This window comes from Mustela nigripes, chromosome 17 (genome assembly GCF_022355385.1).
Source record: "Mustela nigripes isolate SB6536 chromosome 17, MUSNIG.SB6536, whole genome shotgun sequence".
Taxonomy (NCBI): Eukaryota; Metazoa; Chordata; class Mammalia; order Carnivora; family Mustelidae; genus Mustela; species Mustela nigripes.
Genome location: NC_081573.1, coordinates 13,832,571 through 13,859,921, shown reverse-complemented (window position 1 = coordinate 13,859,921; position 27,351 = coordinate 13,832,571). Strand labels below are relative to the sequence as shown.

Below are 27,351 nucleotides of genomic sequence, written 5' to 3'. Positions count from 1 at the left end.
AATTGCGAAGACAAAGAGGGGGGCCTGAATTTATAATGAAGGGAAGGGGCTGGGCTTGAGACCTACCACGTAGGGGGGGGGGGGCGCTGTAAGCAAGGATGGAGCCTGGAACTCCCTAAAGAGAGTGCAGGTGGGGCCTAAGGCCCCCTGTGACTTGGGGCTCCAGAAGGACGTAGAGGACCCTAGGAGGGGAGAGGACTGGAATTTTCCAAAGGGAGTGTCAGTTGGGAGGTGCGCTCTTGGGAATCTTTATAAAGGCTCAGGTTAGGGAGAGTCTAATAACCTCTCGGGGCAGCGGTAGAGAAAAGGTGTATGAAGAACAGCTCTCTGGGAGCCAAGTCTGGGGGTGAGTCAGGAGCAGAGCCTGGGTCCTATGAGGGACAGAAGCTACAGCCTTCTGAGGAACAAGCTTTTGCTTGTTTGGACCTGGAACCCTTGAACCACAGGGCTTTGAGAAAAGGAAATCCTTTGGGAAGGAACAGAGTGGGCCTGGGGCCTCAGAGGGTCCATAATTGGGGCCTACTGTAGGATTAGCATTCCCCGCCCCCGCATGAGAAGTGGACACTTCTGGGGGCTTCCAGCGTTTATCCCAGTCAGGAAGCAAATTCAGATTAAATTCTCCCACAACTGAGTGAGGAATGAGACCTGTGCATGAGTGTCTAGTTTAGGGGACCCTACCCACTGCCTACGCATCCCTCCCAGCCGTAGGGGTGTGTGTGTGTCCCAGCATCTCCACTCCTCAGCTTCTCCTTCCGGAATCGGCACCTGACTCCCGATTTCCCCTCCAGCACTGAGAACTCCCGGCCCCAGCTCCCCCCGCCCGGCACCTGTCCCTCTTAGCCCCTCCCCTGCCGCCTTCCGATTGGCCAAGCGGGCAGCGCCCCCTGGCGACATCGGGCTCCGATTGGCGGGAAGTTCGCAGCTGCGGCTGGGGCTGTGGAGAAAATGAGTCGGCCTCGGGCGGGGGCGGGGGGCGGGGCCGCGCCGAGCCGGACCCGCTGGACAGACTGCCCGCCTGGAGCGGGACTCCAAGCCCGACACGATGCGGCGGCCTGGCCCCAGCGGCCGCCGCCCCCTTCTGCTGGTGCTGCTGCTGCCGCTCTTCGCAGCCACCGTCTCCGCCGCCAGCCCCAGCTCCAACCCCAGCGAGGCCGTCGAGGTTGCGGGGATCCCGGGCCGCCCGGCCGGGTAAGCCCCGCTGCGACCCCTTCTTCCTTGTGCCCCCTCCACCCATTAAGTCTGACGGTCCGGAAGCACCAGGACTTGCAGATTTAGGGGGATGACGAACCCAGTGTTTCGTGGGTAGTGATGAAAGAGCAAGAGCCCTTGGATTTATTAGGACCCTCTATTTTGCAAGGCTTAGTATCGGGGAGTACTGAAATTTGGAGTCGAGGGATTCGCCGCTGGTGTGGTAGATGGAGAATATGGCCCCAGGGAATTCTAGGGTGTTTTCGGCGAAGGGTCCCAGCTTCTTTGGGGATGGAGTTTTGAGTTTTCCCACGATGATAGATGGGTGGGGCCCTTCAGATGGGATGGGGTTCCCCAAGCTTCTTGGGTGCTTGGAAGGAACAGGAGTAGCGGAGGTTATGAAGGGACTCTTTGGTGGGGTTGAGATGCCCTGGTTTTCTAGGGTTTGGGAACGTTTGGATGAATTAAAAGGGACCCTTGGATTTTCCTAATAACTTAGGAAGACGTGGACTTCGGGCTTGATGGCCGAGGAGCCTGCAAGAGGGGTTTGTGCGGAGGAGGTTCCCCGGATTTCATGAGGGTTGGGGATACTCTGGTTTCCTAGAATTTGAGGATCCCGGGCTTGAATGAGGGACCTGTGATTTCGCGGCATACGATCCAAAATTTCCTATAGATTTGGGGTTTATAGCTATTCTTCCTGTCTACGGGTGATGAGATCGAAGAAAGCAGTCTACCCAGCACCCCCACCCCCAGCCCTGCGGCCCAGCACTCGGTTACAAAGGCCCCGGGCTCCGCTCCCGCCTCGGTCTCTGCGAATGCGTTTAGTAACCTGAGCCGCGCCGGGGGCGGGGCCGGGAAGGGGTTAACCCGGAGAAAAGGCGGGAGGGATAACGGCAATGTCGGGGGTCCCGGAGGCTCCATCCGGGCGGTCTCCTCCCTCACTGGGCCCCACCCGTCTGGAAAGAGTCCGTGCGCCCGACGTCCCCTTCACAGTATCTCTCCACGGCCCTTTTCTCGGGGCCTGCGCGCGCGTCCTCGTCTCTCGTCCCCCTTAGCCTGGATAATGGATTTGTCTGGGGGCCCCCTGGTTGCGACGCACTTGCGCTGGAGCTGAGGACTCCGCTATCCAGAATCTGAGACCCTCTGGGCGCAGAGATTTCTCGACGAACGACTCCTTACTCCTGGTCAGGCGGGAAACTGAGGCCCAAAGACCAGGAGATGCTGGCTCAAAGACACAGCTCGTGGAAAGGCAGGAACGGTCTAGAACTCAGGCCTTGGGATTCCCAGTTCTGGGCTGTGGCTCCTTCGGTAACCCCCTCCACCTCAGCACCCTGCTGGACCCACAGTCAAAAAAGGACCTCCCTCCCCAGCTGCGGAGGCCTGTGGAAGTGGCGCCACCTGCCGGCCTTGCTCGGGATGACGGCTGAGTCAAAAACAGGGATGAGCGGGGAGGGCGGGGTTCTAGATTCCCAGACAGTCGGGGGCTTGGAAACGAGCTTAGAAATCCTATTTGCGTTTAAAAAAAAACAAAAAACAAAAAACAAAACAAAAAAACGTTAAAAAAAATAGAGAGAGAGACTTTAAAATGTCCTTACCAATGAGACTTTACCACTAAACACTTCAGAAAATAAGTAAAAGTCGGGTTGCTGTGACCTCTATCCCTGAAGAGTCTGCCAATTTGCCTCCCAGGGTTCAGATGGGGAAACTGAGGCTTCCAGCGTGGTATTTCAGACTGATCAAACATCTATTTCGAGTGCTCTCAAGCCTTCTCTTGGCTTTCTCTCTCCTACCCCTTGTTTCCCTCTCTGGGAAGTCTTAGAGAACTGGGGGCCTGAGTGATTTCCACCCCTGTTTATAGTCTTGCTGCTTGCCGGTGCTGCCCAGGCCAATCGCCCAGGAGAAGTCGCTGCCTCAGAGGTGGGTTCTTCTACGTGGGGTATGGGTAGGAAGTGCAAGTGGGTAAGAGCAGAGGGGTGGGGTCTCCCTTCCCCACCCTGCCTCCCAGCTGGAATGCCGGATGCACTTGGTGGAAAGAAAGACTTGGTCCCCTCCTTCTCCACTTAGTCCCCGGCTATCTCCGAAGCCTCCTGCAGGGTCCAGAGCTGCCCTCCCGAAAAGTGTGCAGGCCCTCTACAGTGCCTGACCCCTGTGCCCCTGGTGGTGCCGAGCCCCAGCCCCAACGTGAGGAAGAGGCAGGTGTCCCTCAATTGGCAGCCACTGACGTGAGTGACACAGACACTGGGGAGCTCCCAGCTCTGCCACTATTCCCCACACACCTTTCTCTCTGCTCCCTGTGTCTCTTCTCCCTTCTCTTTCTCTCTCTCTCAACTTGTATTGCTGTTTCTAGCTCTCCTTTTCTCACCTATCCCATTCTCTGCGTCTTTCAGTCTCCATTTCTCTGCTGCTGTCTCCATGCCCTCTGTCTGTATGTGTTCTTTTCCATTTCTGTCTGTTTCTCCCATCATTGTCCTCTGTGTGTCTCTGACTCTCTCTGTCTTTCTCTTTCTGCCTCTGTCTTCTCTCCTCTTTCTGCCTTCCTCATCTCCACCACCCCCCATCTTTGCCTCCATTTCTCCCCAAGCCTGTGGAGAACACTCAAGGTCTGGTCCCTGGAAAGGGATTGGGTGGGGGGCGCGGTTGGAGAGCAGCTACTGGGAGATCTCCTGGCACAGAAGGCCCCTTCCAACTGAGAGGGAAGGGGGTCTAGGGGGGAGGGAGTGTCCACCTAACCTCGTTTGTCTCTTCGGCCCTCTCCTACCTAGGCTGCAGGAGGCCAGAGCTCTGCTGAGACGAAGGCGGCCTCGGGGGCCAGGGGGCCGGGCACTGCTGAGAAGGAGGCCCCCACAGCGCGCCCCTGCCGGCCAGACCCAGGGTAAGAACATCCGCCCTTCCTCTGGCAGGGGGCAGGGGGGTGGGTTCCGGGCCAGATAAAGCCGTCTGGTTCCCACGGTTCAGCCGCCGCCTAGCTGCCCCCCATTGTAGCTCAGCCCCCCGCCCACCCAAGACCCCCAGGACACCGACCCTCTAGGGACCCTGGCGTCCCGCCGTGCGAGGTGAGCCCGGGACAGGACCAGACGCCGGCCAGAGGCGCTGACCCGCGGGGGTGGGGCCGGGAAGCCAGGCGTCCGGGCTCCCTGCGGCCAAAGAGGGGGGCGCTGTCCCGGCAGAAAGCGCAGCCGAACTAGCCCAGACAACAAAAGCGATTGTGCGGGTTGGCGCCTGCCCGGTCACCGAATGCCCAAAATTGTGGGCCGGCCGGGAGCCAAAGGCCTCCCCCTGCTTCCCCGACCCTCCCTTTGCCCTCCTCCCACTCCGGCGCTCGGCCCCTGGGCTAGCACACCCCCTAGTCTCAACTACTCTCTAAAGTCGCCCCCCCCCCGCTGTGGCCTTCAGCCCAGATGTGTCCCCTTCTCCCTAAAGTCTTCCAGATGTGGGCATCCGGCCAGATGTGAGGACCCCCGCCCACAGCCTCAATCCACCGTTCGCTCTTGTCCATTCTGACTTCTCCTACCAGGTGTGGGGGGTCCTGGCCAGATGAGACTGCATCCTCAGATGTGCCCCCCACCCCGCCAGCGTCCTGCCCACAATCCAGACCCCCAATTCCTTCACGTTCCCAGGTGCACCAACCCTTCTTCTCTCCTCCAGATGGGCCACCTGGCTGCCCAGATGTGCCATGACAGCCCCCTATCCAGATGAATTCTCCTTCTGTGTGTCTAGGGCGGGGAATCAGCCTTTAGGGCCTCCCCAAATGTGGCCCCTATTACTCTTTTCCTCTTTATGAATTCAGCCCTGTCTGGGGGGAAACCGTCCCGCCCCCACCTGTTCCCTTCCCCGCTGCTCCTTGGAGGGCCCCATTCACTTGTTGGTGCGAGGCGGGGGCAGACGGGGCGCCCCCCTCCCCCCCGTGAGTCTAGCGCCCAGCCTGCGCGCCTCTGGCTGCGCGCCCAGCCCCACGCGCCCCCGCGCGGCCGCCGGGGAGGGAGTGGTGGGGAGGGGGGGGCCTGAGCGGGGGCGCGGCGGCCCTCCCCCGCAGGCGGGCGGGCGCGGCCGGGCCCCTCGGGCGGGCTGGGGCGGCGGCGCGGCGGAGCGCGGCGCTGCAGCCATGGCGGGCGGCGCGCGGGTGTCGCTATTGGTGCTGCTGGCGCTGCTCGGGCCGCAGCCCGTGCTGGGCCGGCCCCGAGAGCGCCTCCGCGTGCGCTTCACCCCGGCCGTGTGCGGCCTGCGCTGCGTCCATGGCCCCACCGGCTCCCGCTGTACCCCGACCTGCGCGCCCCGCAACGCCACCAGCGTGGACAGCGGCGCGCCCGGCGGGGCGGCCCCGGGGGGACCCGGCTTCCGCGCCTGTGAGTGCGGGGTGGTGGTCCCGGGGGAGGGGTTCCCTGGGGGAGGAGGGTCCCCGGGGATGGGCGAGACAGTCCCCCAGGGAGAGGGAGCGCAGATTCGGTATGCAGGAGTGCTGGGGAATCCCTGGGGTATTTAAGGAAGGGGGACTTAAATTCCTGGCGTTTGGGGTTGAGCCCCGAGGGTCCCGATTTTACAAGCAATGAGTATTCTCAGATACCTGTGGCGTCCGACGTGAGGGGACTGGGGCCAGCTTTCATGCCTCTGAGTTAAAGCGGGAGATACCAGAACTGAGGGGCCTGGAGCTTGGGGGAAGGGGGCCCCAATTCTGAGGTTGTAAGGAATCCCTGGAGACCAAGGGAGGGCTTCAGGGCCCTGAGGGGTGTCCCAGTTTATGTCTAGGGTGGGAGGCATTATTAAAGTCCAGGGTGAGAATGCCTGTGAAGAGGGGGATTAGGGTGAGGAAAGTTGATCCCAAGAGATGAGAGGGAAAGGGTCCCTAGAAGGAGGGTCTCTGCAGGCCACTGAGTTGTAAAGGTCCCACGTGGGAGAGAAAACCAGATAGGAGGCCTGGAGGAAGGGGCGCCCCCTGGGGGCAGAGGGGATAGTAGGGTGTTATCCGGGCACCCCTACAGTAGGAAGCGCCCCCCTCCTCAGGTGAGGTGGGGAGGGCCAGCCACCTGTTGGCCCCAGGATGCCGGGATGGGCTGGCTCTCAGGGTCGGGGCCTACCTGCCCCCAAAACTCAGAGGCCCTCTGGAGTGGGGAGTGGGGGCCCCTGGCTCTGAGAACTCGCCCAGCCTGGCCCCCAGCCAATCCAGCCCTGGCCGGCGTGAGCTCATCTCCCGCCTCAGCCCCCACCCGCTGCCACTCCCTCCCTCCTCCCCTCCCTCCCTCCTTCCTACACTCACTCGAAGCCCAGCCCCAACGCACCCGTGCCAGGCGCTGTGCCCAGGCGGGTGCCAAGCCCCTGGAGGCTCAGGAGGGGCATGTGAAGGGGGGCTGACCCTGGCAGGACCCTGATGTCCCCAGCAACTTATTCCTCCAGAGGCGTGGGGCATGGAGTTGGCTGTACCCATGTAACCAGCCATCCGGCGTGTGGGAGCTCCAAGGGAGCTGGGTGGAGCGGTGGGGAAAAGGTGGAGAAATGCCGGTGGAGGCTGGAAAATGTCCTGAGACCTAGCTGGATTACCGTGACCACCACCAGGGACCCCTCCTATTCTGGAACCGGGATTCTTAGTTAAGTTTCTCCTGCTATTCAATTAAGGACCCTTATTAGGGCCCTCTGGAGTCCCAGCCTGACTCCCTTAAGTAGGGGAGCTCAGCATCTCAGCCTTCAGACCCTAAGCCTCTTCCCCACCCCATCAACAGACTCCAGAGACCAGCCCCTCCAGTAAAGTTCCCTCCCATTCTTCTGATGTAATCCCCCCAAACTGTGCCCCTCACCAGAGAACTCTGTAGTATTGTCCCTGAGCTACTCCTCCCTACTTCTCAGAGAAACCCCAGATTACAAACCCTGTACAGCGATAATGCCATTCCCTCGCTGAATTCTCTTTCCACAAAAGACTACCATTCTCTTGTATTTCCAACTGAGTGCCATCAGATTCCTGATTCCTGTCTTTCCAAATCCTGCTTTTCCAGCTGACCGCCCCCCCCCAACTTCTGATCCATCTGTCTTCAGAGAACCCCAGAACTGCTCTTAATCAGCTGGTTCTCACAAGAAGACTCTGCAGACACTGTGCCCTCTATGCAGCCATTAATCAAAAAATTTGGGCACCTAATCCCTTAGCTGGGAGGGGATGGGGGATCCACAGTATCTAAGAATCTTCCCAGACAGTTTAGGCTCCCCTGTGCTGGGGACTCCCAGGGAATCCCACTTCTCCATGTAAACCCTGTTCTCAGCACCCTCAATTTGGCTCTCCCCCAGAAGGTACTAGAGTCCTGTTTTCTAGCTAACTCTCCCCAAAATAATTTAACAGACTTCTAATGAAAGGGAGCTTCAGTTTCCTCTGAACTAGGCTCTCTTTCCATTCTAGAAACCTTGAGCCATCTTTGAATCCCAGAGCACTGCACTCTATCTGATCTCCTTCCAGGAGCCGAGTCTCTACCCTTCTAAACAGAAGGGTCTCCCTCTCTGCTTTTCCCCTCTCCACTGTGTGGCTCAGAATCCCACACACGCCTTCCTGGACGGCCCCAGCCGCCTGCCCCCTTCCTCCCTCCGCACAGCTGTCTCCAGCTGTTCTCTGCAGCCCCAGGGGAGAAAGGGAGGGGGTGCCCTCTCAGGATACGTCCGGCCTTCTTTGGCTCTGAGGACTCGGGGCTCCCCAAGGGTCCGGAATGCGGAGCCGCCGCCCTACCCCCGCCGCACCCCTCTCTTTGTTTACCCCGCCGCACAGCTGGCAGTGCCCCGCCCAGAGGTGGCCAGGGGCCCAGCGAGGGCGCGCAGAGGGGAGAGAAGGCGCGTCCCCGGCGCGGCCCCGCCCCGGGGCTACAGGAGGCGGGAAGGCAGAGCGAGAACTCTGCAGCCAGAACCGGAGGGGACGTGGGTGGAGGCAAAGCGCGGTGGGTGGGGCTAGGACGCCCAGATAGCCAGGGAGGTGGGGCGGGAGGAGCGTGAGCTGGGGGAAATCGGCGTGAGGAAAGGCGGGTGGGCGGGGCTAAAGGCAGCTGGTTAAACACCTTGACACCCGAGGTTTAGAATCCGGTAGATAGAAGGTAATGTGGGCGAATAGCTTAGAAGGGGACGCACAGCCAGTAGACGGAATCTGAGTGTCGTGGACCTCTGCAGACGGGATGTGCGTGTGCCTAGAATGGTAAAGAGACAGAGTTGGGAGATGGGAGTGGTGCCAGGGAGGTGGCCAAAATGTCGATTTAGTCAATCAATGGAAGAGACCAGCGCCGGGCCTGCGTAGCTAAAGACCCAGCCAGATGATTAGATGGGCGGGGTTAACTGCTTAGGAAAAAGCGAGAGTGGTCCGGGCTGAACCAATGGGCGGGGACAGCGCTGTCTGGGTGGGGCTGGAACGCCTGGACCCGACCTCAAAGTGGGACTGGAGAGGAAGGGCGGAGTGACCTGAGAGTGAATGAAGAGCGGGAGGGCCTGGAGACCTGATCCAGGGGGCGGAGCTATTCCAAAGGGCTGGACGACGGGACCCAGCCAGTGCAGGTGGCCAGGGTTGGTGGGGGTGACACAAGACAGCTCAAGGCGGAGCGACTTACAACGAGGTCATACTTTGAGTATAACGTTAAGGTCTGAGCTAGCCTCTCTCTCCCCCCAGTCCTGTGTCCCTTGATCTGTCACAACGGCGGTGTATGCGTGAAGCCTGACCGCTGCCTCTGTCCCCCGGACTTCGCTGGCAAGTTCTGCCAGCTGCATTCCTCGGGCGCCCGGCCACCGGCCCCAGCCATGCCGGGCCTCACCCGCTCGGTGTACACCATGCCACTGGCCAACCACCGCGATGACGAGCACGGTGAGGAAAATGAGGCCCGGGTCCCCTCTGCCCCATCTGTTCACTATCTCGCCGTTTCTCTGACCCTCATCTTTCCTGCCTTCCCCTGAGTACCCTTCTCCAGCGCGCCCTTCTTCCCATTCCTAGTCCCAGTCCGTTAGAACCCGTGGCGACACCACTTTGCCCTGCCGTGCCTCCCTCCAGGCGTGGCGTCCATGGTGAGCGTCCACGTGGAGCACCCGCAGGAGGCGTCCGTGGTGGTGCACCAGGTGGAGCGTGTGTCCGGCTCTTGGGAGGAGGCGGACGCCGAGGCAGTGGCACGGGCGGAGGCGGCGGCGCGGGCGGAGGCGGCGGCGCCCTACACGGTGCTGGCACAGAGCGCGCCGCGCGAGGACAGCTATTCGGATGCCTCCGGCTTCGGTTACTGCTTTCGGGAGCTGCGCGGAGGCGAAGTGAGACGAGGCGGGTGGGGAGGGGCCCGGAGCGTGCAACCACGTGGGGGATGCGCTCACCCAACACTTTTCCGCAGTGTGCGTCCCCGCTGCCCGGGCTCCGGACTCAGGAGGTGTGCTGCAGAGGGGCAGGCTTGGCCTGGGGCGTTCACGACTGTCAGTCATGCTCGGAACACCTGGGTAAGCCCCAGGACGTCCCTAAGGTGCTCGGAGCTGGGGAGAGGTGATAACCCCGTGGCTCCTGGTACTCTGCCCACAGACAAACCGTGTTCACAAAATCAAGCCACACCTGCCCAGCTGTGGGGATCATTTCCAGTCTAGAGCTATCCATACCGCTCTGGGACCGCCCACTTCGCTTTCTGACTTTGGCTACTCTGTTCTCACCCCACCTTTATGCCACGGCCCCACTCGTGCATTTCTGGGGCCTCCCACGTTGCCTTCTGTCCCACCTCCTACCTAAGGCTCTTGCTGCGCTCAAGCCGCACCCAACATCCTTTAACCCCTCCCATCCCTCTTTTGTCCCCGCCCACCTATTTTCGCTCCGCCGACCCCTGGCGCACCCCTCTCTTCTCTCCACAGGGATTTCAGACCGAGTAGGCACCCCAGATGGACCGTGTCCAACTGGCTTTCAAAGGGTTAATGGGTCCTGCCAAGGTAAGCTCGGGGGGCGGGGGAGCACGGGGCAGGAGTGGGAAGGGCTTGGCTCTATGAGCTGGGCTGGCAGGGAGCTCATCCCTGAAGCTACTGAGACCACGGCATTCCTGGCAGATGTGGATGAGTGCGCGACCGGTGGGCGCTGCCAACACGGGGAGTGCGCGAACACGCACGGCGGGTACACGTGCGTGTGCCCCGACGGCTTCCTGCACGACTCATCCCGCAGCAGCTGTATCTGTGAGCCACGGGGAGGGGGCTGAGGCTGTATCCCTGAGTCTGTCCTCCCAGCCCTCAGACCCATTCCAGAGCATCCCTGGGCCTTAATTCCCTTAGACTCCCCAGGTCCTCCCGGACTCCCCCCGGTTACTCTTATTACCCCCCCCCCCCCCCCAGAACGTCTCAGACTTTTACACACCCTCAGACTCCCTAGACCTTCCTTAGCCCCTCTAAGAACCCTTCAAACCTTTAGGTCTGTATCCTTTCAGATCTTCATATTTTCTTCAGCTCTTCTCAGGCCCCGAATCCTTTCGTCTCCCTCCACCACCAGACCTTCTGCAGACCCAAGATCCTTCTCAGATTCTCTCATTCCCTCCTCAGGCCCCAGAGCTTTCTCAGACCTCCAGACCCCTCACCTCTCCTTCAGACCCTCTTAGACCTCTTCTGAATGGCCTTTACACCCATTAAACCCTTCCGGGGGCTATCCTCCAGATCCCCTACTTCCGCTACACTCCCAAGCCCGCCCTGAATAATTTTCACCCCCACCACCAGCCCAGCACGTGATCTCAGAGGCCAAAGGGCCCTGCTTCCGCGTGCTCCGCGACGGTGGCTGCTCGCTGCCCATTCTGCGCAACATCACCAAGCAAATCTGCTGCTGTAGCCGCGTGGGCAAAGCCTGGGGTCGAGGCTGCCAGCTCTGCCCACCCTTTGGCTCAGGTGAGCGCCTCCCGCCTTGGCCTATCTCTAGACTTGACTAACTTGGTGCCTACTCTAGGCCCTGCTCCTGGACCCTAGCCTTGGCCACGCCCCCAGCCCCTGAGATCCTCAGACAGGACTCCGGTGGCCGGGCCCCACCCCACCTTTGGCCACACCCACCCCTGAGACACACCCCTGAGTCACCGCCAGACTTGACAACCCCTAGCCCTTTGGATATGCTACTTGCCCAACCATGTCCCCAAGCTTTGGCCAAGCCGGACGTTCCTGAGACCCTGCCTTCAGCCTAGGCTCCTTCTTGGGATCCACCCCAGACACCCCCTTTCCTGAGACACTTCCCCGGCAGTCTGCCTTCTGTTTAAAGCCAGATCCTTCGACAGACTAAACCAGATTCCACTCTCAACCCTTGTTCCTGTCCCTATACCAAATAAGGAAAAACCCTTGGTCGCACCCTTAGCCTCTGAGATGTCCCATTCTTTGGCCAGGATACTACCCCAAATCAGCATCCAACCCAAACCCCTGACCCACACCTAAAGCCAAGCCCTGCCCCCAGTCAAGGCCAGATTCTAGACTCCTCTTCTCATTCCCTCCTACTTTCACATTCTGTCTCTCTCCCTCCCTTTCTTGTTCCCAGAGGGTTTTCGGGAGATCTGTCCTGCTGGCCCTGGCTACCACTACTCGGCCTCTGACCTCCGCTACAACACCAGACCCCTGAGCCAGGAGCCACCCCGAGTGTCCCTGAGCCACCGGGCTCCACCCTCCACCCCTAGGCCACCCACAGGTGAGCTGGCTTCTGGAGGAGGAGATGCCATCTCCAAGGGGAGGCCTCAGCCTCATAAGGAAAGGAGGAGAGAGAGGAGGGGGGACACCGAAATCTATGTCTCCATTTACTGGTACCCCTTCTTTGCCAGGCTTTCTGCCCACCCGCCGTCCAGAACTCCCACCTGAGCACAGGCCGGGCCCTGAGCTTCCCCTGCCCAGCATCCCTGCCTGGTCTGGTCCTGAGATCCCTGAATCAGGTGCAGTAGAAGGAATCAAGGGCATCGATGGGGGTATTATAGGTGGGGATTCCAGAGGGGAGCTCCAAGGTGAAGATCACAGGATAGGGATGTTACAGCAAGAGTTAAGGAACGGATGAGAAGAGAGAAAGGTTTCAACGGTCAGGTGTTGGGTAACATTAGGAGCTGGTGTCATACAGGCCTGGGGTCAAGTTCTCTGTCAATTAAGTAAGTCATTGAACCTCTCTGAGCTCAGAAGCGAACTTGCGGAGGGACGTCCATGAGGGTGCCTTAGGCAGAGCATGGGAGGGAATTGTACTGGGATGAAGGGGACAGAGGATTCAGAGATGGAGGAACCCTGGCTGTCTGGATCAACCCCCCCCACACACACCCTAGGTTCCTCGCCGGGCGTGTGTCAGCGCAATCCCCAGGTCTGTGGCCCGGGACGCTGCATCCCGCGGCCCAGAGGCTACACTTGCGCGTGCGACTCCGGTTTCCGGCTCAGCCCGCAAGGCACACACTGCATCGGTGAGTCTGGCAGTGGGGGTGGACGGAGGCGGGGCGGGAGGGGCTCTGCCAGTCGCTTCCTGACCAGCCCCGTCCATGCCCTCAGACGTGGACGAGTGTCGCCGCGTGCCCCCGCCCTGTGCCCCCGGGCTCTGTGAAAACACGCCAGGCAGCTTCCATTGCGTGTGTGGCCAGGGCTACCGAGCGGGCCCGCGGGCTGCGGAGTGCTTGGGTGAGAAATCCGCCCCGCCCAGCTTCAGGCCCCACCCCTGCCCGGGTCGCCCTCCAGCAGTTCCCTCCCTCCCGCGGTTCCCCAAGCTTCTGCTCCTGTCCCCCACCCCGCCCCCGCGATCTGCTCCCGCTCTCCCTTCGGCCCCTGCCCTCCTCCCTCCTTCCCCGCCTACGCCTTAAACCTACCCACTCCGGGCTGTCCTACTGCCGCTGGCTCCCGCCCCAGTGTGGCCCCGGCCCAAGTTTGGCTGCGCCCGTGCCCTCCCCACCTCCCATCCTTCCTGAGCCCTCTGAAGGCGGGCATGGGGGGAGTGAGGGGGAGTATCTGCCCCAGCCTCAACCTCTGGGTTGGTGCCTGCAGACGTGGACGAGTGCCACCGCGTGCCGCCGCCGTGTGACCGGGGGCGCTGCGAGAACACGCCAGGCAGCTTCCTGTGCGTGTGCCCCGCTGGGTACCAGGCGGCTCCCCACGGTGCCGGCTGCCAGGGTGAGGAACTGGAAGGGACTGAGGGGAAGGGGGTGTGGGGGGAAGGGTAGAGCAGCAGTGATGAGGGATGGAGAAACTGAGCAATGAGGCAGGGGGAGACTGATTGCTGCGAGACGGAGGGGCCAGGTTCTAAGAGCCAGGCAGGCAGCCTGATGGCTGTAGAGACAGACTGACATGGGGATGGAGAGGCCGAGTGGTCAGAAACAGAAAAGCTGAGTCATGGAAGATGGAGAAGCAGAAGGATGGAGGATGGTGATGTCAGTTATGGGGGAAGGGGGTAGAGTTACCAATAGTGCAGAAAGAGACCAATTGATGGGGACTAGAGTTCTAGGAGGGTGACCGGAAGCTTAGGGATTGAGAAGGTAGAGGGATGGAGGACGGAGAATTTGAATAACAGAGAAGAGGAGGTAGAATGAGGCAGACAAGGAGGTGGAGTAATGGGACAGGGAGGCAGAATGATGGAGAGGGGAAAGTGAAAGTGTTGGAGGTCAGGGAGGCAGAGCAGATCGTGGGGGTGGGGTGACTCTGGCTGGCCCCTTGCCCTGGGCAGATGTGGACGAGTGCACGCAGAGCCCAGGACTTTGTGGCAGAGGGGTCTGTGAGAACCTGTCCGGCTCTTTCCGCTGTGTTTGCCCGGCTGGCTTCCGGGGCTCGGCGTGTGAAGAAGATGTGGATGAGTGTGCCCAAGAGCCACCGCCCTGCGGGCCAGGCCGCTGTGACAACACAGCGGGCTCCTTCCACTGTGCCTGCCCTGCTGGCTTCCGCTCCCGAGGGCCGGGGGCCCCGTGCCAAGGTGAGGGTCCTGGGTCCAAGTCCATTCCACTGCCACTGGCTGTGGGGACTGGAGAGAGACATGATTGGGGAGTAGAGAGACAGGATGGTGGGGCTTGGTAATGGAGAGCAGGGACACAGGAGTGGAGCTACAGAGAGGGTGGGGAGGGTTTGACTCTAGAGTCTTCTCCCATTTCTCCGAATGTGAGGGTGCCCTGCGTTCCTCCTCCCTTTAGGAATGACTCATGTGCTTGTCTGGGGAGGGGACCACCCTGAGGTGGGGAGGGCAGCATGTAGGAGGTGGGGTCCTAGCTTCCCCATGGTAGCTGGAGAGACCATTGATGGGGGTCCGGGAAAGGACTCTGTTCTCCTGGGAGTGGGATGAGCCTGAGCAAAGTCCAGGAGCCTGCCTCCAGCCCGGAATGTTGGAGTAGATGGTGAAAGCAATGGGGATGATTGGGTCCAGGCCCCTTTCTCAGCCCCACTGGTCCCCTCTCCCCCAGACGTGGATGAGTGTGCCCGTAGCCCACCGCCCTGCGCCTATGGCCGGTGCGAGAACACAGAAGGCGGCTTCCAGTGTGTCTGCCCCACGGGCTTCCAACCCAATGCTGCCGGCTCCGAGTGCGAGGGTGAGGCCGGGGAGGGAGGGAGGAGTGTGGATGGGTGAGGTGGGCTCTGGGCTGCTCCTTCAAGGCCACCTTCTTCCCTGCCCCCCAGATGTGGATGAGTGTGAGAATCACCTGGCCTGTCCTGGGCAGGAGTGTGCGAACTCACCCGGCTCCTTCCAGTGTAGGGCCTGTCCTGCTGGCCACCACCTGCACCATGGCCGATGCACTGGTGAGACCAAGCCCCAGCTATGACCTTAGGCCTTCATCGTGATCCATACCCTTCTAATCTGGACCTCGGTTCCCTGGACCATGACCCCCAGAGTCTGACTGTGACTCTTGACCTAGATTATGGGCCCTTGACCCGTATTGCAATTCCTGATCTGGACCATGAAACTTGACCGTGAATGTGACATCTAATTCTGTGACCCATGAACCCTCAACTTGGCTGTGACATTTGACTGTAACCATTACCCCTGCTGATAAACACTCCCTACAACCCTGATAAGCAGTTGTAACCCTTTTAAGCCTGACTGTCCCTTGACCCTGAAAGTGACCTGTGACCCCTGAAACTGACTGTGACATTTGACCTAGCCATAACTCCTGCCATAACCCCTGGCTTTCTGTGACCTTTGATCCTGTCTCTCACTGCCCCTGCCCATTCTCAGAATTCCTTCCCTGGGGCCTGATTGGGTTCATGATCCCTGACCAGACCCTGACTAGAGGCAGAATTCTGGACCCTGACTCTCACCCCTGATCCAAATTGGTCTCAGATGCCAATTACTGACTCTGACCCCTGATTCAGCAGAATGCCATCCTGTGCTCCTGGCTTGTAATACCTGGCCTCTTAACCTAATTAATTTCTGACCCCAGTCCTAGTCCAGAGTCCCTCCCTGACTCCAGGATCCTAGCACAGGGAATTCCCAGAAATCCAGATTCACAGGATTATGGTCCCTAGAATCACAGAATCTTGATGTACCCCACTCACTTCTGCCACAGAGCCTTCACCTCCTATCCATCCTGAGACACTACCCACCAACTGCTCAAGACCCCTCAGCCCCAAGGGGATCCTTGCAGTGTCCCTAAACCAGACCCCTTCTGAAACTTGCGTTCCCACAGATGTGGACGAGTGCAGCTCGGGTGCTTCCTGCGGCCCCCATGGCCACTGCACCAACACGGAAGGCTCCTTCCGCTGCAGCTGTGAGCCGGGCTACCGCTCGCCCTCTGGTCGGCCTGGGCCCTGCGCAGGTGGGTAGGGCAGGGGAGAGGGCGGAGAGAGGTCGGAGAACTTGGGAATCCTGGGGTCTGCGTTTCTCGGCAAACGCTATTGGAGAGGTGGAAGCTGGTCTGGTAGGTTGTGGGTGGGGCTTGCGGGCGGAGTTGCTCCTTGGGCGACGACCCCCGAGTCCCATCTCTCCCTGTACCCTAGATGTGAACGAGTGCCTAGAGGGCGACTTCTGTTTCCCCCACGGCGAGTGCCTCAACACCGACGGCTCCTTTGCCTGCACTTGCGCCCCCGGCTACCGGCCCGGACCCCGTGGAGCCTCTTGCCTCGGTCGGTACCCAGGCTGGGTCTGGACGGGGAAAGGGTGGGCTTACACCAAGAAAATCAGGACTAGGAGAGGGCGGAAGGCGGAGTCTGAATTTTAGGACTGAGGTCGCAAAGCTTCAAAGCCGGGAGTGTGGAGCCTCCTGGTGGCGATCAGGGAGGGGCGAGGTTTGGAGGGAAAGGGGCGGAGTCGGAGTAAGGAGTGCCGTGATTGGAGAGGGCGGGGCCTGAACCCGTCGGAGGGGAGGGGCTTGCAGAGAAAGGAGGAGCCTAAGACGGGCGGGGGAAAGAGTAGGAGGCCTCGGAGGGGCGGGGCCTGCAATGCTAAGCTGCGGAGGTGGGCGGTGGTTTCGAACCTGGTTCCGCAGACGTGGACGAGTGCAGCGAGGAGGACCTCTGCCAGAGTGGCATCTGTACCAACACCGACGGCTCCTTCGAGTGCGTCTGTCCTCCCGGACATCGCGCCGGCCCAGACCTCGCCTCCTGCCTGGGTGAGAGGCGCCCCCGGCCTGATCCCTGCCCCTTCTCTCCTACCTCTCCTTCTCTCCCATTAGGCTCTCTTCCGCTGCGTCCCCCCCCCCCCCCCCCCCCCCCCCCCCCCCGTCTCTACTGTCTTCCTTAACTCGCTCACCTGTGCTGTGCCTCCTTCCTCAGACGTGGACGAATGCCGCGAGCGGGGCCCTGCCCTGTGTGGGTCCCAGCGTTGTGAGAATTCCCCGGGTTCCTACCGCTGTGTACGAGACTGTGACCCTGGCTACCACGCAGGCCCTGAGGGCACCTGTGACGGTGAGACTACTCTCCTTCCCCACCCCTGCCCCTAGGACAAGTTGCTGGAGTCAGCTCTCTTGGGGACTTGAGGAGGAGCACCCTGCCTTCGGGACTTGAGGGGAGCGAAGAAGCCCCCAGCCTGCGCACTTAACCGTGTCTCATATCTCTGTGGTGGAAATAAGCCACCAGTGTGCCCTTGCATTTTCTCGTGGAGGTGAGGTGGGAGGATTGGGGGAGCAAATGAAATGACATGGGCTCTCTGGCTAGCAGACCTCTGATCCGTGGAAGGCTAGTTTCAGGGGATCTCATTCAAATTCCACAAGAATTCATTAAACACCTGTGTGTCAGGCACGGGAGGGTGCAACAGGCATCGAGTCAAACAAAGTCCCTGCCCTCATGGAGCTGACAGGGGATGGGGAGGGGATGGGGAGAAATAGGCAATAAATACACAAATAGATTCAAGGTTCATTTAGCAAACACTTTGGGGGCACCTACTGAGTGTCAGGCACAGTTCTACACCTTGGGGATACAAAGCTGGGGGGGGAGGTGGCAGGAGCCAGACAGACACAAGTCCCAGCATGGTGGAGTTTGTAGTCTAGGGAGGTGACAGTTGGTATGCCAAGAGACACATGGATAATATATCAAGTTTAAGAAGGAAAACAGAGCAGGATAGATGGACATAGATGATAGAACAGTAGGGGAAGGGTTGCTAGGAGGGCTCGACCTTGACACTTGAGTGAAGTGAGAGAGGGAGCCATGCAGAGAGTTGAGGGAAAAGTGTTTCTGATGGAGGGAACTGTGAGTGCAAAGGCCCTGTGGTGGGACAGTTTGGACTGTGTGAGAAATGGCAGTAAGAACTTAAAGAGTCTTTAGAAGCTCAGACTCCTAGAATACTAGATTTATAGAGACTTCTCAGCCACGGGAACTGGAAACAGCATCAGGATCTTGTGAATCTGGTCCTGTGACTCCCCTCCCCTCCACCCACGCCACTTTTTTTGCAGATGTTGATGAGTGCCAAGAATATGGCTCAGCGATTTGTGGAGCCCAGCACTGTGAGAACACTCCTGGCTCCTACCGCTGCACACCAGCCTGTGACCCTGGCTATCAACCCACGCCAGGGGGCGGATGCCAGGGTAGGTGTCGGTCTGGCTTTGGGTGAGATGTGGAGGGGAAGGAAAGTCCAGCAAGGGCCTGACTGTCTGGTGGTTGCAGATGTGGACGAATGCCGGAATCGGTCCTTCTGCGGGGCCCACGCCGTATGCCAGAACCTGCCCGGCTCCTTCCAGTGCCTCTGTGACCAGGGATATGAAGGGGCCAGGGACGGGCGTCACTGCGTGGGTACGGGGCTCCAGGGGGTGGATGGGTCCAGAGGGTGGGGAAGAGGTTGGTCAGGCCCTGCTCCCCTCTGCAGACCAAACAGCTCTGAGTTCACATTTGCTGTAAATCAGTATAAACACACACACACTGGGCCTGTGGAACTTAGACTTGGAATATACATTATTTCCATATTGGTCAGGACTCCTTTTGGTTGCAAGCAACAGAAACCTGTTCATTCAGATCTTGTTTGGGGAGGGCTTAAAAAAAATACACGTGTAAAGTGTGTAAAATGCACACTAATCCTAAGTGCACATAAACATTTTCTCTTTTCCCAACATTTTGTGAGGAAAACATCTAAATGTACAGAAAATTGAAAGACCTCTAGAATGAATGTCCACATGCCCATGATCTATATTCCATTATCATTCTTTTTTTTTTTTTTTTTTTAAAGATTTATTTATTTATTTGACAGAGAGAAATCACAAGTAGGCAGAGAGGCAGGCAGAGAGAGAGAGAGGAGGAAGCAGGCTCCCTGCTGAGCAGAGAGCCCGATGCGGGACTCGATCCCAGGACCCTGAGATCATGACCCGAGCTAAAGGCAGCAGCTTAACCACTGAGCCACCCAGGCGCCCCCATTATCATTCTTTTATTTACTTTTTGGCTCACCTACCTGTCTGTAATTCATCTTCTCTCTAGGATTGGTTTAAAATTAAATCACAGGCATCAGTACATTTCTCCCTAAATTCTAAAGTATGTATAGCATTAACCAGAGTCCAGTAGGAGTTTCCAGATATTTTCACTTGAGGTTCAATTTACATACAGTGAGTTGCACAAATCCTAGTTTTTTGTGCATATATATATATACATATATATATGTGTGTGTGTGTGTGTGTGTGTGTATATATTTTTTTTAAGTGGACTCCATGCTGAGCCAACGTGGGGCTTAAACTCACGACCCTGAAATCAAGACCTGAACTAAGATCAAGAGTCAGATGCTTAACTGACTGAGCCATCCAGGCACCCTGTGTGCAAACACAATAGGCTTTATTTCTTTGAAGAGAATTAAAATGGTGAAGTCCTAGAATGTTTAACTTGGATCCAGGGATTCTAACAAGGCTAGCTGTCTCCTCCTCTCAGCCACTTTCCTCTGTTGTATTTATTTTCAGGCAGACACTTCACAATGACAAAGAAGGCCCTAGCACCTCCAGGCTAACATCCTTAGCTTGGCAACCCCAATGCTAAAGAGGGAGGCTCATTCTTGATATTCCTAGCACAAGTCCCAGGACTGGCATTGACTGCCCCAGCTTGGCCACCACCCATCTCTCTGAACCAGAGAAATGCAGTAACCTGGTCGGCCATGCCTGGAACTCAGGTCTACTCGGAGTAGATTTAACCGTACTCAAAAATACATGAGTTGAAAATGGATGAGCAGAAGGCTCCCAAGGGAAATCCAGGGTTTGTCCCCCAAAGAGAAGTAAATGATGGGGTTTGAGTCATTAAAAATACCCATTACATTTGGGTGTTTCAGACTTCTAGAGCTTTGGAATCACAGACGTTTACAACCATTGACCCTCTCCTTTGTCTCTTGCTCATAGACGTGAATGAATGTGAAACGCTACAGCGTGTGTGTGGAGCTGCCCTGTGTGAGAATGTTGAAGGCTCCTTCCTCTGTGTCTGTCCTACCAGCCCTGAGGAGTTTGACCCCATGACTGGACGTTGTGTTCCCCCGCGAACTTCTGTTGGTAAGACTGATGCGTCTATTTAACTGATGGCTGCAGGGCTCAGAAAAATGATGTGATCTAACCATTCCAGGCACAGACAGCTGCCATGTTAAATGCTGTTTTAAATAACAATAAAAAAATCAAAACACATGGGTTAACACGGGTGGTGGGACTCGGTGTCAGCCCTGTCCCTAACTCTACACCAGATTCTTTCATTCAACAAATGTTAACAGGGCATCCACTGCGTTTAGGCCGTATTCTAGGTCCTAGGGACACAGTAGTGATGAGGAGATATCACCAGATAGTGACAGCCAGAGAATTCAGGACTGGAAGGAGAAAGCCCAGGCCAGAGGGAACAAGGCTGTGCCAGGGCAAGGGTAGGGGATTATGGGAATCTGGAGGAGGTGCCTACCCCAGCCTGAGATGAAAGTCAGAGACAGCTTCCTATAGGAAGGGAGGTCTGAACTGAGAGCAGTAGGATGAGTAGAAATAAGCCAGGTGAAGTGGGTGAGGGAGGGCATTCTGGGCAGAGGATACAGCAAGGGCAAAGGCCTGGCAAGGCAAGTGAGGACCTGACCCGTTTGAGGATCAAAAAATAAGTTCAGGGTGGCATGCTGTACAGAGCAAGGGAAGGGGTGGGGAGAAACGAGGCTACAGAAGGGATGCAGTGCCGGATCGCACTGATTTACCATCTTTGGGAGGTTGGCCTTTCTTGAGGGCACTATGGCACCCACGGGAGGGTTTTGAATGGGAGAGAGGTATAATCAGATTTTAAAACCTCCTTCCAGCTGCCCTGTGAAGGTGGACTGGAGTGGGTGACTAGGGGCTTGGATCCTAGAGAGCAGGTTGGGCCAGGGACCTGGGCAGGAGAGAAGAGGACTAGACCAAGGCAGGGGGCCGTGGGAGAGGAAGGGAGGGTGGGTGGCAGAAGGCAAGAGGCCGGTGGCCAGGCTGTAGGCTGCCTGGTGGAAGAGAAAGATGTGGGGGCGCCTGGGTGGCTCAGTGGGTTAAAGCCTTTGCCTTTGGCTCGGGTCATGATCCCAGGGTCCTGGGATTCAGCCCCACATCGGGGTCTCTGCTCAGCAGGGAGCCTGCTTCCTCCTCTCTGTCTCTGCCTGCCTCACTGCCTACTTGTGATCTCTGTCTGTCAAATAAATAAATAAAAATCTAAAAAAAAAAAAATAATAACTAAAAGGGAAGAGAGAGATGTGTCCAGGCCTAAGGCTAGGTCTGGGAAGACTCTGGGGCCTGTTTAGAATGCATTGGATCTGAGGACCCAGGAGGTAAAAAGGAGGCCAGAGACACCCCCCTCCTACTCTCACTTCCCAAACTGCCCCTGGGCCATGGGCCAGACACCCGGCAGGGTGTGAACTGGGGAGGCAAGAGATGGAGAAACAACAGGGAGTGAGAATGGATGAGGACAGATGGGGAGAGGTGTGGAGTTGGGTTCTGCCTCAGTTTCCTCATCTATAATATGGGGGTGGGAGACTCAGCCCACACTGGGCTAAATTAGCCCCTTGCTTCCCTAGGCACATTCCCTGGCCCACAGCCCCAGGCTCCTGCCAGCCCAGGTCTGCCTGCCCGGCCACCTCCACCATCCCCACCCCGCCGGCCCAGCCCACCCAGGCAGGGCCCTGCAGGCAGTGGGCGCCGGGAGTGCTACTTTGATACGGCAGCCCCGGATGCTTGTGACAACATCCTGGCACGGAATGTGACGTGGCAAGAGTGCTGCTGCACCGTGGGTGAGGGCTGGGGCAGCGGCTGCCGCATCCAGCAGTGCCCCAGCACTGAGACAGGTGGGCAGGGGCTACAGGGTGGATGGAGGGCTGAGGGTTTGGGTCGAGAGAGGGGGGCATGGGACTGGGACAGCAGATGCACTGGGACATGGACTGGGGTATTGGGAACTGCACGGGCAAGGGTGAGATGCCAGCCAGGTGGGCATGAGGCCAAGAGGTGAGCACAAAGGCAGGGGGCTTGAAAACTTGGGTGATGAAGGGTGTTCCCCAGGGGCAAGAGTAAGCCCAGGACCCAGGGCAGGGGCTGGGTGTAGCGCATCTGTGCTCAGCCTTGTGTCTGTGTGCAGTGGAGTACCAGTCACTATGCCCCCATGGCCGGGGCTATCTGGCACCAAGTGGAGACCTGAGCCTCCGGAGGGGTAAGGCCAGACTTCAAGCCCCAAATCCCCTTCAACCCCCAGGGCCAGCTCAGTCTCACCAGCTGGTTCTGTTCACCTCTCTCACCTCTGTCTCTCACTGGTTCTCTGTCTCCCCCACTCCCCCACACCCCGTGCTCTCTCTAAACTCCACCTTTCCCTGTCTGTCTACCTCTGGGTCTCTGTCGCCACCTTTCGGTCCCTCTCTTCCCCGGTCAAGCCTCAGAGCCACCCATTGCCCCCATCCAGCCGCTCCCCCCCACCCCCTGCCCTGGCCCGCCCCCTTCCCTCGCTTCGTGTGGGGCTCGCCTCTGACCATCCTTCCCGCAGACGTGGACGAGTGCCAGCTCTTCCGAGACCAGGTGTGCAAGAGCGGCGTGTGCGTGAACACGGCCCCGGGCTACTCATGTTACTGCAGCAACGGCTACTACTACCATGCCCAGCGACTGGAGTGTGTCGGTACGAGCCCTCTCCCCTACCCTCCCCACCTCCCCGACCGTCTACCCCACCAGTCCCTGTCTGGAATGTGGCCACCGCCAGCAGGAAATCTTTCCTGGAGTCTAGACTCCATCTATCACTGTCAACGCGCTGGGCAAGTGGGAAAGTCTCGAGGGCTGCTTCCTAACCACTCCTTCCACGTCTCCCTTAGATAACGACGAGTGCGCGGACGAGGAGCCTGCGTGTGAGGGCGGCAGCTGCGTTAACACCGTGGGTTCTTACCACTGCACCTGCGAGCCCCCGCTGGTGCTGGATGGCTCCCAACGCCGCTGCGTCTCCAACGAGAGCCAGAGCCTCGGTAGCCCCGCCCCCAGACCCGCCCGTCCTGCCCCCACGCTCGGCCTTGCCCCCTCACTCCCCTAACTCTAACCCCATTTCCTCGCGGTGTCTGAGGCTCCTACAGGCGGACTGGCTTGGTGTCCGGGGGTTCTCCCGAAATCAGAGGTCCCAGGGGAGCCTGCCACTGGCTGGCCGTGTGTATCTGCAAGTTGATTATAGCCCCGGGGCCCCGGCTTCCTTTCGGCCCACTGGGTGCAACGGCGATTGGTGGCTATGGGGAATTTTATTTCTGTTATGGGACCTGGTTTTACTAAGCGCTGAAGCCGCGCTTCCTGTGATGATTTCCCTGTGTGTCTCTGTCTCTTTCCACCTCTCTGAGCTTTCTGGAATTTCTGCCACTCTCGGGGTCTTTCTAGGTCTGTTTCTTTTCATTTCTCTCTTTCCCTCTCTCTGCATCTTCGCTTTCCTGTTTTTCTTGGAGTCTCTGATTCTTGGGATGTATTTGTCTCTATCTCTTTGGGTCCTTTCTTTTTGCCCACTGACCTAAGCTCTCTTCTCCTTCCACATCCTGTTCTTACATTTCCCCCCGCCCCTCACCCCTCAAACACCCTGGGACTCCATTCAAACAATGCTCAGATATAAAAAGCAACTGCCCTTCAGAGGCTGGGCTTGGAGAGAACCCTCTCAGACCCTACCTCCTCTACGACTGCCTCATTTCAGACCAAGCCCAGGAGCTACCTCAGAGGGTCTCCGGGAGGCAGATCACAGCTAAGGAGAAGCATCTGGTGTTAGGCATCAGGTGGCTGGGTTGCTCCAAGCATTTGGGAGGATCCGATCCTGCCTGTCCCACCCTGATGCACGCTGTCTCTGCCCTCAGATGACAACCTGGGAGTGTGCTGGCAGGAAGTAGGAGCTGACCTCGTGTGTAGTCGCCCTCGGCTGGACCGCCAGGCCACTTACACAGAGTGCTGCTGCCTCTATGGCGAGGCCTGGGGCATGGACTGTGCCCTTTGCCCCGCCCAGGACTCAGGTACTACCACCTGCCTGGGCCACACCCAGGGGCCGAGACAGCCCATGAGACCCTTCCTTTCAAATCCTCTGCCCTTAGGCCCAACCCCATCATCCTGGCCCACAGACCACAGTGTACTGGACACTCACTTCCAGGTGCCTAAGACCCCAGCACACAATCCCAGAGACCCCCAAAGCTTGGCTCTTAAAACCCCTGAATCCCCCAATCCTGCCCTTGGGAACACAACCCCAGGCCCAAAACCCTGGTCCTTGGTCCTCAGACCTCCAGCTCCCCTGGCTCAGATCCCTTCCTATTCATCCTGGCCCCTCAGGCCCCCCGTTCCTGTGACTCCCCAGCTCTGGTCCCTAAAACACCTTCCATCTTATTTCTCTAGGCCCCTAGTCCAAGCTCCCAGGGGTCCCCCCAAATTCCAACACTTGGACCCTGATTCCTACCAGCTGTCCTTAGTACTCTTGATCCCAGCAATTTGGAATCACAGTCTCAGCCCTCAGCTGCCTAATCCTAGCTCCAGAACCCCTGATCCTGACCGAGAGATCCCAGCCCCCTCCTTTGAAGCCCCTCCCATGCCTCAGCCCCAAGCCCTCCTCACTCCTCTGGGCTCCTCTTTCCACACTAGGACATGAATGGTGGGTGCTGAGGCTAGCCTGGGCTAACCATGAGGCTTTTCCTGTTTACAGATGACTTTGAGGCCCTGTGTAATGTGCTGCGCCCCCCTGCATACGGTCCCCCGCGGCCAGGTGGCTTTGGACTCCCTTACGAATATGGCCCTGACCTAGGTCCACCCTACCAGGGCCTTCCCTATGGGCCTGAACTGTACCCACCAGCCGTGCTACCCTATGACCCCTACCCACCTCCTCCTGGGCCCTTCGCCCGCCGGGAGGCCCCGTACGGAGCACCACCCTTTGACATGCACGACTTTGAGGATGATGGCGGCCCCTACAGTGACTCTGAGGCTGCCGCGCCACCTGGCCCAGGCAGCCGTTGGCGCTATCGGTCCCGCGACACGCGTGGCTCCTTCCCAGAGCCTGAGGAGTCACCTGAAGGTGGAGGCTATCCTGGTGAGCACTGCGGCCGAGGGTTGGAGACTGAAATGGGGAGTTAGGGGTGCAGAGAGATGGAGACAGGGAAGAGGGAGAGAAAGAGCATGAGATCCAGAAACCCAGAGAAGCGGGGGAGGGGGGCTGGGGGGCATTGGCTCAGAGATGGGAAAACACAGATACAGTCGGAGAGAGCTACGGAGAGCCATGAAGAAGAGGGACCGAAACACCAGCAGACCAAGAGGTGAGGACCACAGGAGAGCAGAGTGAGGGAAACTTGGCCCCACAGCGCCCCCCAGAGCCCCCGAGCGGGACGCACAGTTTAGAAGAGGATACCTGGACGGGGCGTGGCCCCACGGTGGGGGTTCGAGGGATGGGAGGCTGAGACCATCCCCCACAACAACCCCAGAGTCCCCGCCTTCTCTGCAGGCACCCTGTCTGAGCCCTATGAGGGACTGGAAGCGGAGGAGTGCGGGATCTTGGACGGCTGTGCCCACGGCCGCTGCGTGCGTGTCCCTGAGGGCTTCACCTGCGACTGCTTCAGTGGTTACCGCCTGGACATGACCCGCATGGCCTGCGTCGGTGAGGGGCGGCCAGAGCCAGCCCGCGCCCGGGAGAGGGTGGACGCCCTAACTCGAGCGGGGTGGAGGGGAGTCAGAGATGTCAAGGGGTCCGGCCAGATCACAGGAAACAGGAAGGAGCTCCCGCACAGGGATGGGGCTTGCCTGCAGAAATTGAGGTCAGGCTGCGAGGACCTCAGGGGGGCTGGGCTTGAAGCAGGATCGAGGCACCCTGAAGAATCCTGCAGATGCGATCTCCCAGTCATACCTGGGGCGATTTGCTTGACCGCTTCGGAGAGCTTCCCTCTTCTCCTCTGTAGAATGGCAGTATGAGTCAGGGCTGCCTAGTTTAGGAAGCAGTAAGACAAAGTGGTTATAGACAAGGACGCCGGAGGAATTGGACAGACCTCAGGCTCAGTCTAGCAATGTGTCGTGTGACCCCGGACGGGTCATTGGCCCTTTAGTTTTTCACATTCAAAAAATGAGCATAGTTGTAGAACGCATTTCATAGAGTTGTGACCATCATCAGTACTGATTGACAGTGATACTGAGGCCTGTGTGTAAACCAAGGCTCAGAAAAGAGGACTGAGTGTCCCAAGGACTCACAGCCAAGAAATAGCAGGGGACTGAGAACTCAGACTATGAGAGCTGGCCTGAGAACTCCCTGGGCAGAAAGGGGGCTTGTGTGATATTGGGCAAGGAGCTTTTCCAGGCTGGGCCTCAGTTTGCCCGCATGTCAACGGGATCACGGTACCTACCTCATAGGGTTATTAGGAGGATAAGTACATGTAATGTGCTTTAAACAGTGTCTGGTATAGAGTAAGCATTGGTTGTTGTGATATCATTATCAATATTATTTTCCTAACAAAAACCTAGTGACCTAAGGGCTACCGTCCCCATCTCACAGAACACAAAGCTGAGGCACAGACAGGTTAAGCCACCTGCCCAGGCTTACACAGCCAGCAGGTGGTAGTAGCCACAATCAACTCCAAATAGGAGGCTCAGCATTTCCACCTCTTTGCCTCAGGAGCCCCAGGGGCCAGACAAGTGGGCTACAGGGTCCCGAGGCCTGAGCAGCGCTCCCTGTACCTCCTTCTGCAGACATCAATGAGTGTGATGAAGCTGAGGCGGCCTCCCCGCTCTGTGTCAACGCACGCTGTGTCAACACCGATGGCTCCTTCCGCTGTATCTGCCGCCCAGGATTCGCACCCTCGCACCAGCCGCACCACTGCACTCCTGCCAGGCCGCGGGCCTGAGCCTCGGTGGCCCCAGGCCATTTGGTCCACGCCTGAGCACACAGGTCCCTGCCAAGCACCCTCCTGCCCGCTTGTGTTCATGAGCAGGGGGTGCCTGAAGGCCAGCAAGGAGGGACACACGAAGAATGAACCGATGGAAAGAGGGATGCCCTTCACTGCTCCTGCCACCCTCAGACCCTCCTACCAACGCTGCAGAGCCCTGGGACTAGCCCATGGGCACCTTCATGTTCCCTCTCCTTTTTATAAAAATTTTCAATTAAAAAACACCTATTTTGTACTTTGTGCTTCTGTCTGCCTATGTATCTTTCTCCTCCTATGTCTGTTTCTCTCTGGCTCTCGTCTTTCTTTTCTCTATAACACAGGGACATAGTCTCTGTGTCTGTGTCTTTATTTTTTCCTATCTCTCTAATCTCAGGAGAGATCCCCTCTCCCCACCCCCCCACCCCCACCATGGGGTCTTGCTCAGAGGGCTCCCTCTTTTCTCAGCTAGAGGGGGCCCTAGATTTCCCCTACTCCCCAAAGTCAAAAGCTATTGTGGGACTTGGGAGGTGGTGGGGGCTGGAGCCCCTGGA

At 58.4% G+C, this 27,351-nt stretch overlaps 1 protein-coding gene across 5 annotated transcripts; it reads left to right on the top strand.

Annotated features, from left to right (window-relative positions):
- The first annotated feature begins 1,027 nt into the window (after positions 1–1,027).
- Positions 1,028–27,056, top strand: LTBP4 (latent transforming growth factor beta binding protein 4). Of its 5 annotated transcripts, none has more exons than XM_059383215.1 (33): positions 1,028–1,188; positions 3,047–3,105; positions 3,272–3,410; positions 3,951–4,060; positions 8,807–8,998; positions 9,182–9,429; positions 9,507–9,609; positions 10,009–10,083; positions 10,198–10,320; positions 10,852–11,016; positions 11,648–11,794; positions 11,925–12,032; positions 12,408–12,539; positions 12,625–12,750; positions 13,111–13,236; positions 13,787–14,029; positions 14,511–14,636; positions 14,725–14,844; positions 15,732–15,860; positions 16,042–16,167; positions 16,530–16,652; positions 16,816–16,947; positions 17,931–18,062; positions 18,142–18,267; positions 19,842–19,988; positions 21,497–21,763; positions 22,051–22,122; positions 22,450–22,578; positions 22,769–22,915; positions 23,774–23,926; positions 24,604–24,984; positions 25,393–25,545; positions 26,625–27,056. In XM_059383215.1, exons 1-33 carry the CDS (start codon positions 1,043–1,045, stop codon positions 26,777–26,779), a joined length of 4,860 nt encoding a protein of 1,619 aa, XP_059239198.1. In that variant the 5' UTR covers positions 1,028–1,042; the 3' UTR covers positions 26,780–27,056. The 5 variants fall into 5 exon arrangements, with proteins under 5 accessions (XP_059239198.1, XP_059239201.1, XP_059239200.1 ...); XM_059383220.1 differs by having other exon boundaries at positions 1,170–1,188; positions 3,282–3,410; XM_059383218.1 differs by lacking the exon at positions 19,842–19,988.
- Positions 27,057–27,351: the final 295 nt, after the last annotated feature.